The 20,564-nt window shown below is 50.6% G+C and overlaps 1 protein-coding gene across 2 annotated transcripts in view; it reads right to left on the reverse strand.

Annotated features, from left to right (window-relative positions):
• Positions 1 to 18,445: 18,445 nt before the first annotated feature.
• Positions 18,446 to 20,564, reverse strand: part of Foxd2 (forkhead box D2) — a 2,546-nt gene continuing 427 nt past the window's right edge. For both annotated transcript variants that reach the window (XM_023724242.1, XM_023724241.1), the window contains exon 2: positions 18,446 to 20,564. This exon is cut by the window's right edge. In XM_023724242.1, the coding sequence (XP_023580010.1) occupies positions 19,485 to 20,564 (1,080 nt within the window). In that variant the 3' untranslated portion in view covers positions 18,446 to 19,484.

Consider the following 20,564-nt stretch of genomic DNA (forward strand, 5'->3'; position numbering starts at 1 on the left):
AAGGTGCTGCCACTTTACATGGCTGAATTCAACATCTAAAGATCCACAATTGGGAGAGAAGAAGGACCACTCCCAAAGGCCTTCAGAAAGTTCTCATGCAGGATAGAAAGCTACAGACCATCACAATTAACATTATTAACTGTGACAAATACTGGCTTGGTAGGAGCAGAGAATTCACTGTATCTTTAGAAAGGAAAGCATCTACTCTAGTGATCATCAAATAACTGAGCTCTGAAGTGTTGCATCACTGGAAAACTTGGTCTCTTGAAACTCACTAGTGACCCCTTCCTCTACTGGGTCTGAGTAGGAAATGCTGAACAAGGTATAGGAGGGAGCCAGCAATAAATCCATGTGTGCCAATCAGCTTTCCATCACTGTAACAAGTATCTGAAGTCATCAACTTATGAGGAAACAATATTTATTCTGGCTCTTGGTTTAGAGTTACAGTGTGTGGTTAGTTGGCCTTGTTGCTCTGGGCCTATCATGGCTGGAGCTGCCTGTCTCATCCCCAGAATGTAGAAAAGAGAGAAAGAAGGAGCAGGGGCCCCACCACCCCCTTCAAGGGCACATCCCCATGATTGGAAGATGTCCCACTAGCCCTATTTCTTAGTTGCTACCATTTTCAAATAGAATCACCTAGGAGCTATGCATTTAACACATGGGCCTTGGAGGGTTATTTCAGATCCTGTCTCAGTTACTCTTCTCTAGTTGCTGGGACAAATACTAAACAGCCAAAATGAAAAAAGGAAAGGTTTATTTAGCTCGCAGTTACTGGAGGTTTCAGTCCATACCTGGCTGGCTCCAAGGCAGGGTAGCACAGGGCAGAGAGCATCCATTCACAACAGCATCAAGGAGCAGAGTGCAACAGGGAGGAGTAGCAGCCACAATGGCAACAGAGAGCAAATTTGTCTTCCTTAAGTTGCATTAAGGCTGTCCAACCCAGGCTGGGTGTAGTACTCACACCCATAATCCCAGCCTTGGATCATGAACTAATCACATACTTTAGAAGTCTGCCCCATGACTGCATGAGGCTTTGGGGGGACAGCTAGACACTAACCATGACACTAACTAAAGCACAGTGCAATCATAAGATCTCTATAGAAAGTTCTTGCCCTCACTTACCCCTAAGATGTAGGAACAGACATCTGCTTACAAGGTGTAATTGTACATCCAGTTCTTCTGATTAAAAGCCAACACTTCTGTGGGTACCACTCACTTGGTGATCAGAACACCACTGCATGTAATGCATGTAGCCCTCCCTCACCAAATGAAGGGAAACCCCCAGAGTGGAGGGTGAATGAAGCAAAAACTCTTAGGGACTGCTGAAGCTAAGTGGAGAGTAGACAGGGAGTTCATTGTACTGTTCTCGTTACTTCTATGTATGTGTGAAAATGTTCATAAGAAAATAATTTTAATAAGTGGTCTCAAAAGTTCTGGGCTCCTCCTCCTACTTTTAAAACACTGTCAAGGCTTTGAGATTGAAAGGATCATGGGGAGGGAAGCAAGACAGCTCAGCGGTCTAAAGCGCTTGCTTAGGCAAGCTTAGGCGGATGCAGGGGACCACAGTTCGATTCCCGGCACCACATGCCATGCCAGCTGCATCCTCAGGGTGTGCTGAGCTGGCCTAAATAAATAAATGATCATGGATGACATGAGATTTTAAACCACCCCATTTGTAGTATATGCAAAATAATGATTCCTATGTGATTGCAGAAAAAATAAAAAAGTTGTGAGAGAGGAGGAGAGGGAAGCAGGAGGGCCCAGCAGGGAGAGTGTGATCCTGTGTAGAGATGGACCAGCTCCCTTCCCTGCTCCATCACAGCCCAGCTCTGAGCCTTGGGAGGTGCATGCTGCTGTCTGTGCATTGTTCGTTCTTCTAAAATTAGAACACTGTCCCCATAGGCTTGTTTGGAGGCTATAATTACAAAACAGATATTGAGAACTTGGCACATAGTAGGGATTCAAGAAATCTTGATTGTACTTTATCTGTACTTACCAAATAGATACACTCAGGAGAGTCCTTGCTTTACAAAAGAATTCACCACAGGGTCCCTTTAAGCCCTCAGCCCCATGAGTGCACTTTAAATGGGATTGAGTTTGCAGAAATCCATTTACACATGACTTTTCAGAAACGCAGCCAAGGCACTAATGAAAGCAGGCGGATCTCCAGCGAGAGCTCCCCGGGCACACTCTCTCAGCCTCAGATCCTGTCCAGCAGGATTCTCCAAAAGACTGGAGACTAAAAACATCTTCGCTGAAAACCCACAAAGACTCACTGGCTGCCCTCTGGGAAGTCTTTTTTCCATGCATATTTGGGAGGGCTGTGGTGTCTACAGCGATGGGTCCAGGCTTACGAAGACAATAGCAATAGCAGTTGGCTAACAACATTAGCTAACATTTATTGAGGGCTTTCTGTGTGAGAGGTGCTGTTAATTCCCATGCATTATCCTGCACAAGGCAACAGAAGCTAATGTCTGTATAACCACAGCAAGTGCTTGCAGATGAAAGAAGTACCCATATTCCTCATAAAAATCTCACACTGTATTATCTTTCTCACTGATGTTCAGATAGAAACGTTGAGGCACGGGGTAGATAAGTCATTTGCCCAAGGTTGCCCAACTGTACATGATGGGTTTGTTAAAATAGGTCTGGCTCTGAAGCCCACCTCTCTACAGACCCACAGCTCGGCGTCCCATCCCCCTACCACCAGCAGCTCCAATGGAGACAGGGCTTCAGACAGAGGGTCCCTGAGGAAGGCACTGCCCCTCCCGCTGTCCCTTCCCTATCTCACTTAGTCCTCTACAAGCTGTTGTCAATTGCACTAAAGTATTTACAGCAACCAGCGACCGCTGACACCTCTGCCCACGTGGGCTATAATTTGATGCTCAAGTTGTTAAACAGCCGCTTTTGAGCGCTGCACTCTTCATACATGAGTGTCTCTCCCAAGAGCCAGGCTGGCCGTCTCTCCGCCACTCCTGCTGCCTGCATACCTCTCCTGCTGGCCCCAGGCGTGTGCACATGTGCACATATCCCAAACACCCACTGATGGTGCCACACACAGTCACCATCACAAAAGGATCTCAGCTGTCTGTTGAGCACACAGCCACCAACTCACATGACATGTGTCACACACACGCAACCTCACCCCCTTCAACACACCTCAAGTCCTCAACACACAAGACATCACAAAGAGAATAACTGGGGATACTCTGTTCAAAGCACATGCTCCATTAAGTGACTACTGGTAATTAATGCCCAAATATATCTCTAGGACATACACTCACCTATGTAATAATTTGTCAGAAAATTGTCTACCTGCTTGGCTCTGCATTAGGATAATCAGAATATAGTTTTCCATGTACTAATGTTAAATGCAGCTGTCACTGGATGCGTTCATACCTGCATGTGTTTCCATGCTGGTGGATCTGCCTAAACCCCTGAGCTCAGTATCACATGGCGGGGCTCTGTGTATCGTTGGGTGGGGGACCACGGTGTGCAAACTAGCTGCCTGTGTGGCTCTTTGTATAAAGCAGACCCAGCCCTTTGACTGTTGCCAGCCCTCTCCCCCAGGGAGTCTTTGCTGAGCTGGACTGCCTTCTGCATAACAATGTAAGAGCAAACACATCCCCAGCCCCAGAAACCCAATCTCCATGCCATCCCTGTTAATGTAGCAATGGGAGTGCTTCAGAAAAAGACGGAGAGTGATGGGCACAAGGGCTATGCCAGCAAAAGGAGAAACTATGGCTCATCCACCCAGGACAGAATAGATCTAAGGACAGTGCTTTCACTGTAAAGATGGCCCAGAGCACTGAATCTGATCTGTTAGGGTCTGAGAAGGATGCAGATCTCAAGCCCCTTTAGGTCCCTTTGGGTCCCTTGGGCTGTAAGGATAGAGACCATTGATAGTCCCCTCTAGTGGTGCTGAGGGAGGGATGTCCACATAGTGCTTGCGACTGAGTGAGTGAGCTGAGAAGGAGCCCCTCAGAGCTGCCTTCCTACAGAGGTGTGAGCCTGCAGCACACAGAGATTCGGACACAGCACAGGAACAGGCTAGAAAGAGAAACCAAAAAAGAGAGAAGCAGACAAAATGAAGGGGAGAAAGAATGTCCTGGTAGGATGGATGGGAAGACAAGCAGAGGCCCAAGGGCCCCAAGACTGCAGCAAAGATAAAGGACAGGTACTGTCTCTTACAGCAGAACTGCAGAGCTGCTGCCTCAGGAATGAAAGGGCTCCAGACCAGAGGATCTCTCTGGCAGCGTTAGCGAGCCACATGGACAGTGGTCCTGTCCTCTGGCCCTCTAAATGGCTACAAGGTCTCAAGGAAATGCCCCTTCGGTCCCTGACGGCAGAGCAGAGGAAAAGATAGCACACTTTCCCAGAAGACCCTGCCAAAGGACTCCAGGAGGGAAGAAAAGGCAAACCTGAGCATGGGTAGGGGAGCGGCCACCTGGACCCACAGATGCAGAAGCCTGGCGTTCAAGCCTGGATGCTGCTACTGGGGGTGTGAAGCTGCAGCAGCAGGGGCTTCTAGGGAAGCGAGCCCTGGGCATACCCGCACTGGGAGCACTGTCTAACAATGGCCATGAGCCTCCTCACTGCATCAAGACAAGGGGAGAAGTCACAGCACAGGGTGGAGTGACTGTGGGCAGTGCTCTGCCAGCATAATGTGGTCACCACCATTGTTCTACATGTACCTCTGTGTGCCCTGCCTCATCCCACTCAGGATTATGGGGACTGAGAGGCCAAGATTCCTAAAGGCGTGGCCAGCGGAGTGAAGACAGAGGCAGTGAGAGGGCAAGAGACCTCCAGGGCAGGAAGGCCATTTACCCAGGCTTTTAACATTTATTCACTAGGCACCTAGTGTGTGGCAGTGCTGTTTGGTTCAAGTTGTGTTATGATGAGTGCACACAGGCATCGTTGCCCACAGTGAGCTTCAACATACAGCCACTCACCTCTCCACCTTTGCATACATTTGTGGAAGCCTTGCTCATGCACTCATGTGCCTCCACTCCAAAAGAAAGAGCATTCCCAGTAGAAGCTGGTGAGGAGAGAGGGGCCAAGAGAAGGGGATGCAGCAGTAGAGACCCCGTGGCTGCTGAGTCAAGGCTATTCTGAGTGGCTCCTCTGCAGAACTGAGACATGGTGGGAGGTGAAAAGGAAGAGAGAATAGTACTTGACTCCAGGAAGCACTCAGCACAGACAGAAGCCCAGGTGTTTCTGTGCATCCATATATATGTGACATAAAGTACCATCTCTGTCTTCCTCTCTCTGCTTTCCAAAATGTGGGCAGGATGCCTCTGTGTTGCCCAACAAAGCTACACACAGCCTCTCAACTAGAGCTTTAGACACTGGATGGAACAGAAGACTCAAGCTTTGATGGTCATGCAGTCAATAATCCACACCTCTTTCCTCCTTCAGGCACAGTAAGCTGTCCCCCTCTGGTCCCCTACAGTCAGTTAGCCATGGGACTGGGTCTGCACAAGAAGTGTGGTCAGAAGTGCTATTTGCCACCTGTAAGCCTAGCTTTGAAAAAGCATCTCCCAGGTCTGGGGAGATAGCTCAGTGGCATAAGCACCTACCCAGCAAGGACAAGGTCTGGAGTTCAATCCCCAGTACCACAAACAGGAAGGAAGGAAGGAAGGGAGGGAGGGAGGGAGGGAGGGAGGGAGGGAGGGTAGGTGGGTCATCTTCCCCTGAATCCAGTATCCTCTCTCCCCCGTCTGCTGGCCCCATTTAAAGCACCCAGTGAATGTTGCCAAGCCCAGAACTCAGGTTCACAATCCCAAAAGGATCCATGGATACAGTTTTTTGAAAAAAATTATCATTACTTTCACAAATCCCTGAACTGAAATTTAGCAGTTTATTCCATTACAATGGCAGATAACCCGCCACAGACACCTGCAATTTTGCTATTCATAGAAAGTATAGGTATTTATTACACAGCATGTTAAATTGTTGCAAGAATACCTGAAGGCCATTGAAGCCAAACAAACTCTGAAATTGCACTGCTAATCTCATTGCTATATTTTCTTAACTTTTACATTATTGTATCACAAGTGTATTCAATTATTTTATTACAAGTCTATAATTTTTAATATTTTGATACTTAAATTTCCATATAATGATCTCTTTTGTAGTCCAGTAAATTTGATTTCATGTATTTAAAAATCTTGCCAGGCCAGGCATCATAGCACATGCCTGAAATCCCAGCACCCTAGAGGCTGACGCAGAGGATTGCTGTGAGCCAAGGCCAGCCTGAACTGCATAGTGAATCTCTGTCTCAAAAAGACATAAATAAATACATAAATGAATAAATAATCTTGCCAGTTGTGGTTTGCCCAAGGTGGTCCATGGTACAAAAAAGTTGGCATCCCCCAACAATGATGAGCCCCTGGGCCCCAGAACGACTACATGAAACCTAGTGCCCCCACAACTCCAGCACCGCTGAACCAACCCTCTGATTATGAGATAAGTAAAAAACAACCTTTGGTGAACAACTGAGACCTTGAGGGCCATTTAGGATCAACCTTGTGTATGATGATGGGGAGTGAAGAGAACAGATCCCTCAGTGACAGCTCTGCAGACTCACGCTTACCCCGCCTAAGTGCCCTCCCCTCACTCCCAACCTTCTACTGTCCAATTCTCCCGACCTTCAAGGCCTAATTCAAATGCCACTTCCTCCAGGAGGTATCCTGTTCCACCTCCTCCTTCATAGATTTTATTCCTCTCAATCTGAAACACCAAGAGCTCCCACCATCAGACCATGAGCCTCTAGGTAGGAAGTTGGATATATTCCCGCTTGTCCCCCAGCCTGCACACCATGGCTCCATGACCGGTGTCCGGGGATGCTTGCTGTTGTCTGCCACATGGGAGGCAGGCAGGTGATTTGGGATCTGTCTGTATAACTCCACTCTATCCAGGGCCATCAGAGTATGTATGTTTAAGGAAAATACAGTATATGATTTAAACAGAAAAAGAAAGTATGCATGCCTGCCCACCCTGGGGCCTCAGTCTCCCTTCTTTGCACATTTCCAGCCCAGGCTGGATTTCCTACCAACAGGTACTACCCTCCCAGTCTCTGGGAACTGTTCCCTCCTTATCTTCATTTTGCTCTCTTCAGTTTCAATTACCAGCAGCCTCTGCGGTCCAATAATATTAAATGGCAAATGCCAGAAATAAACAATTCATAAGTTTTAAATAGCTTTTATTACGGTATATTGTTATAATTATTCTATTTTAGTATTCTTGTTGTTAGTCTATTATTGTGTTTAATCTGTAAGTTAAACTTTATCATAAGTAAGTATGTGTATGAAACAAACAACAGAAGACCTGTACTACTAGAGGTTCAGACATGCCCCAGGGGGCCTGGGACAATACCCCCATGGATAAGAGGGCACTACTATAGTTTTGGCAGCCAGATAAGTCAGGAAGGGGTTAAAAACAAGATGGGTCCTCTCCAACCCTAGTGAATGAGGTATCCTCCAGGGTCCCAGGCTGAGTCAACTGGCTTTGTCCCATACCCTTGAGAGCCACTCCCTCTCCCACCCCCTCCCTTCTTCTCCTACCTCACCCTACTCCAACAAGCTCTTGGAGCCCTTGCCCCTGGGCTGGAGAGCTCATCCTCTCTGCACCCTGGAAAGGAGAGGACACACACACAGACACACAGACACACACACACACACACACACACACACACACACACACGCAGAGCTGCTGCTGCAGGAACTAGAGGGAGGTAGGGAGGCCGGGAGGCAGCCCTCTGGTCCCCTCTTTCAAAGCTTGATTCCATGCTCCTTTTGTCTCCAGGGCAGAGAGGCCCTGAGCTTATTAACGGCCCTCTCTGCTCTCAGGTTATCCTGCATCACTGGGGCTTGGATCCCCAGCACCTGCTCTAGATATGTTATTCCCTCTGTCTCTGTCCCTCCACACTAAACACTGGAGACCACTAGGTGCTAGCAAGGGGCACACTTCTGAATACCACCAACTCCACTTGTCTTTGGAGAATGGCACATACTTTTGGAGGCCTCACACTGTGAGCTGGAACAGAGCGATGCATCCGATTCAGTTCTTGCCTTCAGAAACTCCCAGCCTGGTAAAGAAGGTGGAGCACTAAGCAGAAAATAATACATCAAAATTAATTCTTTAAAAACACTAAAAGTAGCTGGACACTGTGGTATATTCTTTTTTTCGGAACCAGGGATTGAACTCAGGCCCTTGCACTTGCCAGGGAAGCGCTTATTCCACTGAGCCATCTCCCCAGCCCCTGTGGTATATTCTTATAACCTCATGTACTCAAGAGGTTCAGGCAAGATTGCAAGTTCAAGGCCAACCTGGACAAATTACTAAGACCCTGTCTCAAAGTTAAAAAATAATTTCAGAAGTATGGGAGTATAGTACAGTGGTAGAATATTTGTCTAGAATGTGAGGTCCTAGGTTCAGACCCCAGTATATAAATAAATAAATAAATAAATAAATAAATAAATGCCATGTAAGACCTGGGGACACGATCTAATGCCAGCTGGTGGGACTGGCTAGGTAAACAGCAGAAAGGGAGAGAAGGAACAATCAAACCATGTAAAAAAAAAATTAATTCATGGACTCTAAAAGGTCAACTCAGATTCCTAAAATCACTTCTTTAATCAACAACTATTTATTGTGCCAAACAGCATGCTAGGTAAAGAGATCTCAGAACTGAAGGGAATCTCATATCCCAAAGCTGGCCTGGCTTCTGTACGCTGCTTGTGAGGGACAGGCTGCCCCTTCTAACTCTGAGGACTTGGAGAAAGGAAACAGGGCCTGAAGATATTCTGGGTGCCGGAATTGAAGAGTGAGTCCCCATTTGCTGGCTTCCAGGAGGACTGTGCTACCAGGACTTCTCTGGGGCTGACAGTGGCCCTCCAGGAGGGATTTTGGTAGCAATGACTGGTGACCCCAGTGCCAAGAGCTCTGTTGACTAAAGTCAGACAGGACTGAGTTTGGGGTGAAGGTGTACCCATACACACACACACACACACACACACACACACACACACACACTCAAGCCTATCAAACTTGTGGAGTGAATACTGCCCTAAATTAAATCCTTCAGCCATTCTCTCTGAAAGCCCAAGAAGTTCTTCCTTCAGAGCCCACATCATAGTGTTCATTAAATATGTGCTTGTGTGTTTCTTTCTCTCCTTCAATAGACTGTCACCAGTCATATGTATTTTGTTCATCCTGTATCTTCTGTGTAGGGTAGAAGGCCAGGCACAAAGCGTGTCATAAGACTGTTGTAGCTGGGCACGCCAGAGCACACAGTCATTTCAGCTGTCTGGAAGGCTGAGGAAGGATGATCTGAAGCTCGAGCCTAGCCTCAGCAACTTAGCAAGACACTTTCTCAAGAAAAAAAAAAAAAAAAGTAAAAGTTGGGGACATTGGGAATACAACTCAGTGGGAAGTCATTGGGCTTAACACTGGGTACTGGGGTGGGAGAAAAAGAACACTGTTGAAATAATCTGAGACTGCTGAGTGGACATGGGAGACATTCCAGGAGACAGGACAGTCTGATGATAGTGCATTTTATGAAAGAGAGAGAGGGGCTGGTGAGATGGCTCAGTGTCTAAAGCACCTACTTAGAACAAGCTTAGCAAAGCACAGGGACCACGGTTCAATCCCCCAGCACCACATGCCAGCCAGCCCCGCCCCCTGGTGGGCTGAGCTAGCCACACACACACACACACACACACAAAATAAATAAATAAAAATTAAAAAAAAAAAAAGAGAGAGAGACAGACAGATCACCCAATCTGGGTGTTGTGTGGCAAGAGGCACAGAAAGGTGGTGCTTGCAGTCCTGACCTACGAGGTGATCCCCCTGGAGGCACCCTCGTCAAACCCAGCCACCTTCTTAAAGTTGCCAGCTCCTCCATCCTGGAGCTGTAGGGTGTGCCTGTCGCCTGCTCTGAAGCAAGGTCCTGCTGGCTTACAAAGCCACCCTGAAGCGCCAGCCCAAGGAGCAGCAGGATCACCTCGGTTAGCACAGGGCCATTGTTAGCTCAGGGTAGGTAAGTTCTACCCTATGCAAGGTGAGCTCCGGAGACTTTGGGGGTCAGCGGCGCCCCCAGGTGGCTGGACCAGGCCGGCGCTCGGAATCGTGTACCCCGGAGGGTTTCAGGAACCTCTGTCCCGAGTTCTCCGTCCTTGCCTCTCTCACACTGGCCCCAGGAGTCTCCCCCATGCAACCCCGACTGCCTCCTAGTACACTTTGCACGCATGTTAAGGGTTCCTTTTGCTTACAGAATGTAACTGGGGTGCACGAACGCGTCTGAAATCCAGAACCCCAGTTGTAGCGAGAGGAGAAACATCGCTGGGAAAATCCAGCCACCGCTGGAAGAAGCTTCCACCCAGCCAGGCCCTCCCCTCCAGCTCCTCCCCACTTCCCTGGGTCTCCATATGGATACCCACTGTGCCGATTTGTCTCTGAGACTGGTGGCCCGCACCCATCTCTCACCTCACACAATCTAAAGTTCTTAGGTTTCGTCTCGGCATTTGAAGAGGGAACGTGACCCCCACTTCTGCCCCACTCAGGTTGGGAAAGACTTCTCCTCCTCAGCCCACTGCGCAGGTTCCAGTTTCCCAGCTGCCTCTCCAGTTTCCCCAACTTTCACATCCTGGAAGGGCTTGCAGAAAGAAGGGCTAGAGCTTGCCCAGGACAACAATAAAAGGGCCCGGGTATGGGCTCCCTTTCACTTTCAGTGCCACCTTTTCCCAGGGCTGCCACAGACACAATGGCTGGGGCTGAGTGCGCCCTGGACTTGGAGGCAGCCATTCATGTGGGCTTATCCACATGCCTCTCCTCCACAGAAAAGGCGTCACTGCCCTGCCCACCAACACCTGGATACCTGTCTAGGGCCCTAGGGTCCTGCCAGAGGCATGAAAAACCTAGAGTCCCACTGAAGCCCCTCAAATCCAGAAATAAGGGGAGCTAAATTCTGGACTATATGGCGCTGGTAGAAGCCCCAGCAGCTACCCGAAAGGTGTCTTCAGAGTCCAGCGCAGGCCCATCTCTAGCACTGCATCTGAACACCGGCGCACACACACACACACACACACACACACACACACACACGCCTCCAAAGCTCCACAGTTCCACCACCACATCTGACCAGGAAGGAACAGCTGCCACCAGGGAAGCCTAGGCCTGGACCAGATTTTCTCCCTTTATTCTGTACTTTGTGTAAGGCCTGCAGTTGGCTGGGACACAGGAAACAAGACTTGGAGCAGCCAGGTGGGCCAACTCTGGGAAAGATTCGCTAATATACTCCGGGAAAGAGTACTGAGAAGAGTACTGCTTCCCAGTACTCTTTGCACACATGTTAAGGGCTCATTTTTGCTTACTGAATTGTAATATACTTGAATAAGCAGGGAGAGAGGGAGGTCAGACCTTCGGAAAAATCTAAAGGGAAAGAGATGATTAGCTGACAAATTCTGACCACACACACACACACACACACACACACACACACACACACACCCTTCCTTGGCTCCTAAGGTGTTGCTGGGGCCAGACTTTCTGTGCTGTCTGGGGCTGGGTGAAGGATCTGGCTGCCTCCCCAGGCCTTGGAGCAGGCAAAGTGGAACACCAGGCACTCTCGCCAGCCTCTGCTCCTCTTTCCTGCCACCAGTACTTCACTCACTGAAATCCAATGTTTTGTCCTAATTTACCCAGATAATTATCTGCTCTACCATATTGATCTCAACTTTCTTCCCACCTTTCCTCTGGGAAGATTCACAAGCAAAGACAGCCCTGTAACATCTGAGGTTTTGCTAGAGTTTAAGGGAGATGCTGGGTTTGAATTTCCTCAAAATATCTGAAGGAGTACTTTAATTGTCTATGTTGTTGCCCAAAGACTGCAGGGTCTGATAATTTCCCACATCCTGCTGGAAAACTTCGGGCAAATGCCTTCTCTAGACCTATTTCCCTGGCCATACATCATTGGCACTAAATACCCTGCAAACTTTGGTGTTCATGGACTCTATAAGTTGCACCTGCACCTTTGATGCAGGAGGACAGTTTCCTGAAAAGGGAAGGCTCCCAAGTCACCTGGGACGACCAGGCAAGTCCCTCCATACATGCTTGCACAGGAGGAGAGGCAGCTAACAGCATTGGGCAAGAGAGTAGCCAGGGAACAGACAATGGAGCCTTTTGGATAGTCCGGATGACTCAGGCACACTACAAGGGTCTAATATGATGGGGAAAGGAGGAAGCAGAAAGTCAGCCCACGCCCCTGCCAGGCAAGTCACACACTCTCAGCAGCTTTGCTTCATATTCTACCTTTCAAGCCTTGCCTGTGCTGGGAAGGTGGCAGGAGGAGGGCAGATTCCAGTCTCTAGAAATAAAGAATGAGGCTGGAAACTCAAGTTCCTTCCTCCCCACTTCTGTAGGGACCCATTCCTAACCTTTCCACCCCAGCCCTCTCCACCCCTATCTTCCTAGCCTCTGCCAGAGCCACCCAAGGAGATTCCACACCCGCAGATTCACACTGATAGTTACTAACAAATATACACTAGCACACATGTAATCATTTACAAATACACACTCCTTAGGGGCTGGGGTGTAGCTCAGTGGTAGAGCAACTGCCTAGCATGAACAAGAGTTGGGTTCAATCCCCAGCACCACAAAAATATAGTAGAATTGTTTGCCCCAAAGTACTGTCACCTATGCACGCTGACAAACCCATCTACCCACATACAAACACAGTCATAGGCACCAAATACCAAAAAAGCACATTCACACCTACTTGCCACGATGCCTAGAGACATCATGATAAAGAGAATCCTTAGCCCTGAAAAAAACATCAAATTTCTTCTTTTATTCAAATATGGCAATAGTCACTTATTCTGCCTTTCCTTGGGTCTACTAGACTTTGCCTGTAATAATTCGAGACAGAAGCTTGCCGGGGTACCTCCAGCACAGCGTCCAGCACTCAAAGGGGCTCAACAAGCAAGGGAGGAGAAAGAGGGAGAGTGAGGCAGAAAAGAAAAAAGAGGGAGAGTGTTAGAGGTGAACCAGCTAGGAAAGACATTTCCAGGCCGGAGATCAATTAATTAGCCCATGTTTGACCCAGCAACTCTTCGGACCAGAAAACCCTTCCTGTGGGGCGTACAGATGGGAGGCGAGGGAAGCCACTTAAGGCATCAGAACCCAGAAGCAGTTTGGCAATCCTTCTGCCCTCGCACTGCCGCACTGAAGACTCGCGCGTTCGCAAATGCGAATTAGGAGCGATTCTCGCCCGCCTGGGACTCCACCAAGCCGGGCCGCTGAGCAGGACTGAGCCAGGAGCAAAGCCAGTCCATCAGAGTCGCGGGCGGTGGGTCCGAATCGACAGCATGCGGAGAGCCTGCGGTCTCGGCTGCTCTTCTCAGGCCCGAAACTGCCCCGCCGTGTGACCTCAGCTTGGTCCTTTCTGCTCAGAGGCGAAAGGTGGAGCCGTCCGAACCTTCTGACTCCCGACCTCTGGGCGTTCTTTTTGGGGCGATCAGTGAAGAAGCAGACCTAGCCCAAAACGGTCTGGACACTTGCGGGCGACTCGTAATTGAGACCCGAACCTAAATGAGGGCCCAGAAGAGGCTTCGGAAGGAGAGCTCCAACGTCTGGGATTTCCCACTCCTAGGAGGATCCAGCACATCTGCATCTGAATAGAAGTGACAACCCGGCTCCTAATTCCCAGAGGAACCGACACCTGCTGGGGGAGGGGGCGCAAAGTGACGGTCGTCTGTAAACGGCGACAAATTAACTTGAACAATAAAGTCCACTCCTGTATCCTCAGACCTCCCTACACAAACACACACGTTGGTGGTGTCCCCACAAATAATTTCGAATACAATTTTTAGGTTGTCAGTAATTTTTTTAGAAATCGAAGGGGTGAGTTTAGATTTTTTTGTTGTTGTTCCTCCAATAATTTGCTCTTTGGGGACCTAAAATCCGTGCAACCGTAACTCCAAAGTTACTTCTGCCAGCACAGGCAGAAACGCTTCCGAGAAAGCAGCAGTTTTCTAATCTCTGGGGACACTGGCAAGACCTCCCGAAGGCCGATTTGGGGTGGTGACCAGACAAGACTCCGGGAACCGCGGCTGCGCGCATCCTTCCGAGCCCCAAGCGTGCAGGGTCTTAGGCGCCCAGGTCCGGGGGCCGGGGTCCCGGAGTAACTGGGCGGGGGCAAAAGGGGTGGTGAAGACCGGAACTCTGTGGATCCCTCGGGACGAAGAAGTTTCAGGGAAGAACTTAGCTAGCCAGAAGAAAGGTAAAGCACGCAGGCCCCTGCCGTGTGGAGAAACGGAAAGTCGCGGCTGAGCGCGATTTCCGCTCCGAGTCCGCATGGAACGAAAAGACAGCGCTTCGCAGGGCACAAAGCTGGGAACCCAGCGAAGGTCAGAAACAACCCCGAGAGTGTCGGTGCGGAGAGCGGCAGAAGGGCGCACCGAGGAAGTCGTCCGCCGCCCACCGCCAGCCTGCCGCAGCCTCAGCACCTCCCCAGCCACCGCGGCTCCCAGCTGCAGCGCGCTCGGCTGCCGAAGGAGGCGGTGCTCGCTCCGCCCTGCGCCGCGCCGCGCCGCGCCCACCAGCCAGCGTACAGAAGCGTTCCCAAACCCGGAGCTGGGAACCTGTTATCCCAACAGATTTCTCCGTTGACATGCTAAGCTCATCTTAAAAAAATAAAAATAAAAGAAAGAAAGGCAGGGTAATTCTGCTCCAAAAGTGCAAAGTGTGTTTGCTCTCGAATACTTTGACGAAAAGCTTGGGAACTGAGTTATTCTACGAGACCCTTGCCCACCTTTCATCCTCTTTCAGCATCTCTCCAGAAACCTCACAGTGCCAGCTCCAGGGGGCTGGGCTTGATCGTCCTGGTTGGCCCTTTCTGGACTTCTCCCTAGGCCCCAGCCTACACAGTCTTTCGAACCTCTTATCCGAATGATTTAGGCGCCAACCCAAGCGCCTCTCTTCGCTGAGGGGGATGCTCAGGGTTCGAATTAAACTCCAAATTCGGTCCATAAAGACCCGAAGTGAGCGTCCTCTTCCCACCTCCCCCAAGCATGAAACTTTGCGAGGCACGCTCCACACTCAAAATCTTCTCTCCCTTTCTCCTACAGGGTCCCTCGTTTAAACAGCGTCTGCGCCTTTATTCGCCTGACCTTGTGCGCAGGAAAACCCGCCTGGTCGGTCATTGTCTGATCCGCGCCTGCCCCCGCCCGCGCACCAATCAGTGTCACAAAACGCCCCTTTCAACAGATTCCAAACCCTCTTCACCCGGGCTCACCGAGCCTTCAACTTCATTAAGTGCGGGCTACGGCGGCGCTGGAGGAGGCGAAGTTTAAATAAACCGGAGGGGAGGGGGAGGGGGCCTGGGGAGGGTCACTAGTTGAAGGGGGGTGTTTTTGAAAAGGGGGAAAAAAAGTCATCAGGGGGAAAAAGCGCTTTGTGACCACGAAGACGCGCCTGCTGTGGCGAGAACAAATTGGATATGGAGGGTAAGTGTCCCTCCCACCCACCCCCCACCCGCGCTTTGGCTCCTGGGTGGTCCGGGGCGCCCCTAGAGAAAGAAAGAAAGATGGGGAGGAATCGGCGATGAAAAGAATTAACTGCTTTAATTGGGCTGCGAGAGAGAAATACAGAAGGTTCGGCGATGGGCCTCGATCACCCAAACCAGACGCTCTTCAATAAAATAAAATGTCTGCCCACCGCCGCAGCTTCAAAACCTACGTCAAAGTTGGAGAATCGGGGCTGTCCTTCACAGCCATAGAAGGTAAACCTGCAAGATGGGAGAAATTCTGCCAGCAAAGGTCCCCTCCCCCTCCTTGTGGCCTCGGGCCTTGCGGCGCCGGATGAAAAGGAATGAAATTGAACGAAATTGAACGAAATGAAGTGAAATTGACCAGTGAAATTTGCCAATTTTCTTCCCCTTTAAACTGCCGGCTCTCAGCAGCACTCTCTGAACTCCAGGCCGATTTCTGACCACTTTTTTTCCCTCACCTCGGAGAGATGAAGGTGTGCCCTGGATATTTTATTATTGCCACCAATTGTTGAAGCCTGTGGGGCACAGACCCCCAGGCAGAGAGGGAACTACTCTGGGTGGGATGATTCACCTCCCAGGAGGCTAACGCCCCAAGTAAGCCAACAGCCCCCATTCTTCAAGAGGGAGTCACTCGCTTAACCTCTTACCCTTCCCTCCAACTCCTTCATCCACCCTGCAGTCCATCTCCCAAGGCCACCTTCTCAGCTACTAATAGGTGGCCCACAAAGAAAATTCCACACAACTACCCTTCTCCTCGGCCTTTAGGCTCTGGAGTAACCCAGGATCCTTCAGGAAATTCCCTTTTGGGGTAATTTTTAAGGCCGGTTAGGCATTAGTAGTTTCTCTCTGGTCCTCAGTCCTCCATTATAATTCTATCTGGCCCAGTCTTGGCCTTCACTTTTTGAAACCAGGGTCTGAGCCATAGGTTTGGGACCCCCAAGATCCATAAAAGTCCCTCACACATCTCGCTCCTCTTCCACAATCTCTATTCTTCTATTTTTATCTCATGCAGACCCTCCAACAAACACACTGACACCAAGCAGTAGGCTGAGAGATACGCATACACACAAAGATATATCAAAGGACACAGAAGAATTTGCTGCTCTTTCTGCAAATAGCAGGTATAGAAGTATTTCCTCTAACCACCATCAAATATGAATTCTGCCTGACAGTTTTTCCATTTCTAGAAATAAAAAGAAATCTGGTGTCTCTTACTTAAAGCTCCAACCTAATATCTGGGAGTGACCTAATCATGGTAAATTAGATCACAGAGCTTCAAAGTGTTTTATTGAAAGCAAACACAGGCATGCGTGCACACACAAATACAAACACACACAGAGGTCACATTTACTCTTCAAGTGAAGAGAAACAAAATCAAACTCGGAGCAATGGAAGTCAATGAAGCAGCCAGCCAGGAACCATTATACCAGTATTAGCAGACATTTCACATGTCTTACCATTCAATCTAATCACACTTCTCCTAGACTCCTTGCTAAAATGGTGGAAAGGTGGTCACTACATTTGATCTCCCTCCATTCCCTGGATCTCTTAGCAAGATCTCAGTCTCTGGCACCCTTTATTTACCATTTACAGCCCCAACTTTGTCTCTCTTCCACTGAAAGAATAAGAGAAAGGAGTCCCAACAACCCTTCCCCAGCTCTGGTGTCCTCCCTTGTCCTGACTTAGTCCTACTTGGGTTTTATGGGGGCCTCTGCCCTCTGCTTCTCCCTTCCCCTAGCATCAGCTGCTGGGTTCCTAGCTGAAGATGCTCCCCTGTAGCTTCTCTCTGCATACACCTTTGAGCTCTCAGCATTTGGGTCTCTGACCTGTCTCCCTTCTGGCACTTGTCTCGCAATTCTTGCTTTCAACGTGCGTCTGTTTTCTGGGAAGACTTTCTGTGCTTCCATATTTCTCGTCTCCTATGATCTCGGTAGGACAACAGAGAAAAGAGCTGAGCAAACATCTCTACTTCTCCCAAAGCATCACCTTCACTTAACATATTTGCAAATCTGGCTAGGTGAGTCCCAGACACAGGCAAAGAGCTAAACGCTCAATGGGTTACAGGAGATTCTAGTCAGTCTAATGGATTTACACTCTTGGCAGTAGCTTCCAGCTATGAGCATGGCTCAAGGGACCAGAAGCTTTGCCCTGACAGAGTCCCGAAGACTCTCCTTTAGTTTATGAAGTATCTCTATCCTTCTCTCAGGCTGCAAAAGCTCACAGTCCCTAACGCAAGCCTTCCACTCTGTTGCTTGTGTGTATGGCATCTAAAGGCCCTGCAACGTGGGCAAAAAGAAATCCGCTCTCCTCTTAAAGACAGTAACCCAAGAGTCATAAGAATACACACACAGGCACATGTTCATGAACACACATAGAATAAAAACCTCACATATACTGAAACACAATTTACAAACACACACAAATCAAAAAGACAACTCAGACAAACACAAAAACAAACCATAGGCTCCATAAATCCCCACCCCCAGAAATGCACAGAGCTTTCAGAATGTGCACTGAAAGACCTAGTCTCCTTGTACCCCGTGGGCACAGTATCCAATAGCAATTAGCACTCAATTCTGCCCAGGCTATGCTAAAACCTAAACCAGACTCCTCAGGTGCATTTGAAACACAATCTCTTTACCCAACCCCAAGCAAAATCTTCCTGGTACCAGAGTGAAAATGAAAGTGCTGGAGGGGTCACAGGCTTCCCAGAGACCTGGCCCCATTAGCAACTAAGACCAACACTGATGTGCCCCCAGGATGTGAAAAGTCCAAACTCTCCTCTGTCCACCTGGCCCTTCCTCACTACCTCTCTGTTGGGGAGTTGCGGGGTCTTCAGGAAGAGCCCAAACAAGGACAAGGGAGTCCAGGCAAGCACACAGAGCTGGTGACTGCTGAAGTTCACATACATTTATTCAATTGACACCAATGAGAAAGGTAGGGGAGAGACAGATTTTTTTTTCTTTTCTTCCACACAAACCATTGGACAATTTCTGTCTCCCCTAAGTAGAGAAGTCTAAATCAATGCACACCAGTGGACACAGAATGCAGGGAGCAGCCCGCTGTACAGATATTTACACATAATTACAGGACCCTGGGCCATTGCTCGGTGCCCTCGGCCGCCCTCCCCCACCTCTCCAGTCCCTGACCCAGACAGACCCTCCTCTGCCACCCGACCTCATTGCCTTTAACTACAATAAATAGGGCAGGGCCTGGAGAAGAGCCTCAGGCCGCGGGATAAGAACAGCTGGCCCCTCCGGCCACAGGAAAGAGAGGGAGTTCCTTTAAAAACACCCCAACAGGAAAGAGAAAGGTTTTCTTCAGTGGTGTGGGCTCTGGGGTCTCTGCAAGGACTGTGGAGAACCCTGCTTCACCTCTCTGTTCAGCTTTCCCCCGTGGAGACACTGCTTAGGCTTCAAAGGGAACTTCCTTGGAGAAGAGCAAAACAAAAAAACTCGAATTTTTAAAGCACAAAGCAGATTAACAGATATCTTTAAATTATATATCAGACAGGGCCGGTCTCAAAATTGAAAGAATGAGGAGGAGAGGAGGAAAGGGAGACCTCTCAGCGCTTTTGGTGTTTCTGGCGGGATCCGCAGGGCCTGGGCAGGCGTATCTGCCGGGAATGCATTCTTCCAGAGCGCCCAGCCCGGCTGACGATGCAGAGGCTGGGAAAAAGTGAAGACTCTCCTTCCCTCTTTTACTCCTCTAGCCGGGATCTAGCCTCTTCCCGTAGATGTGGGCCTTGCCCTGAGCGAGAGCCCGCTTCGTCCCAACTCTTGGGGAGATTCTGAGCATGAAGCCTTAGGTGCCGTCACTAGTCGGCCCCAGTGTGGAGTCGTCATAAATACACTCCCTGAGTTCCGCTGGGTCCACAGGAGCTCCCGGGAGAGGCTGAGGAGTGCGGGCCTGCGCAGCCCCGAGCCCGCTGCGGTCAGAAGTGGCAGCCACTGAGGCCGGCGACTTTGCTGGCAAAGGAGGGCCCTGAGGACAGGAGCGCGTCCCCAGGGTGCGACAGACGGATGTGGCCCGCCACCGGCGCCAGGGCAGGGGCAGTCAGCATGGCCAAAACCTGGGCTTGACCCCCAGGTCGCGCAGCTGCCGAGAACGGGGATCCCGGGGAGCTTTCGCCGCCACCCGGGGGTGCTGCCCCGCCACCGCCGTGGCCCATGATGTGGTCTATTGAGAAGGAAGGCCGGTGCCCTGGCCCCGCGCCCCCGCCGCCCGCGCCCCCGCCCGCGTCCGTCTTGAGGCCCTGGCGCAGGAGTGCAGTGGACAACCCGGCCGCCGTGCCAGCTTCGGGAGGGCTCAGGGACGCGGGGTAGAACGCCTTGGCGCAGCCCAGCTCGGCGCCGAGGAAGGCAGGCAGGCCTGCGGGACCCGGGCCCGACCCTGGTGCTGGCGCAGAGGCCGGGGCCGAGGCTGCGCCCGCAAACACGGAAGCCGTCGGAGGTCCCGGCGGAGGCGCGGCGGCGCGGCCCGCAGGCACCGACAGCTGGCAAGGCGCGGCGGCGGCAAAGGCGAAGGGGTGCGGGTGCGGGTGCGGGGCCGGCCCCGGCGGGGGTGCGCTGTAGGCCGGGAGCGCCAGCCCGTAGCCGTAGCCGTAGGCGCCGTAGGCAGCGAAGCCGGGAAGGAAGGCGCCGGGGTCCCCAGCCGCCGCAGCCCCGCCGCGCAGCAGCAGTTCTGGGTGCGGGTGCGGGTGCGGATGCGGCGGTGGGAGCGGCTGCCGCTTGAAGCGCTTGCGGCGCCGCAGGAAGCTGCCGTTGTCGAACATGTCGGCAGACTCGGGGTCAAGCGTCCAGTAGTTGCCCTTGCCCGGATTGCCCGGCTCGCGGGGGATCTTGACGAAGCAGTCATTGAGCGAGAGGTTGTGGCGGATGCTGTTCTGCCAAGCGGGGAACTTCTCCCGGTAGTAGGGGAAGCGGCCGCTGATGAACTCGCAGATCTCGCTCAGCGTCAGGCGCTTCTTGGGGCTCTGCAGGATGGCCATGGTGATGAGCGCGATGTACGAGTA

The sequence above is a fragment of the Octodon degus genome, unplaced genomic scaffold (genome assembly GCF_000260255.1).
Source record: "Octodon degus isolate 3935 unplaced genomic scaffold, OctDeg1.0 scaffold00107, whole genome shotgun sequence".
NCBI lineage: Eukaryota > Metazoa > Chordata > Mammalia > Rodentia > Octodontidae > Octodon > Octodon degus.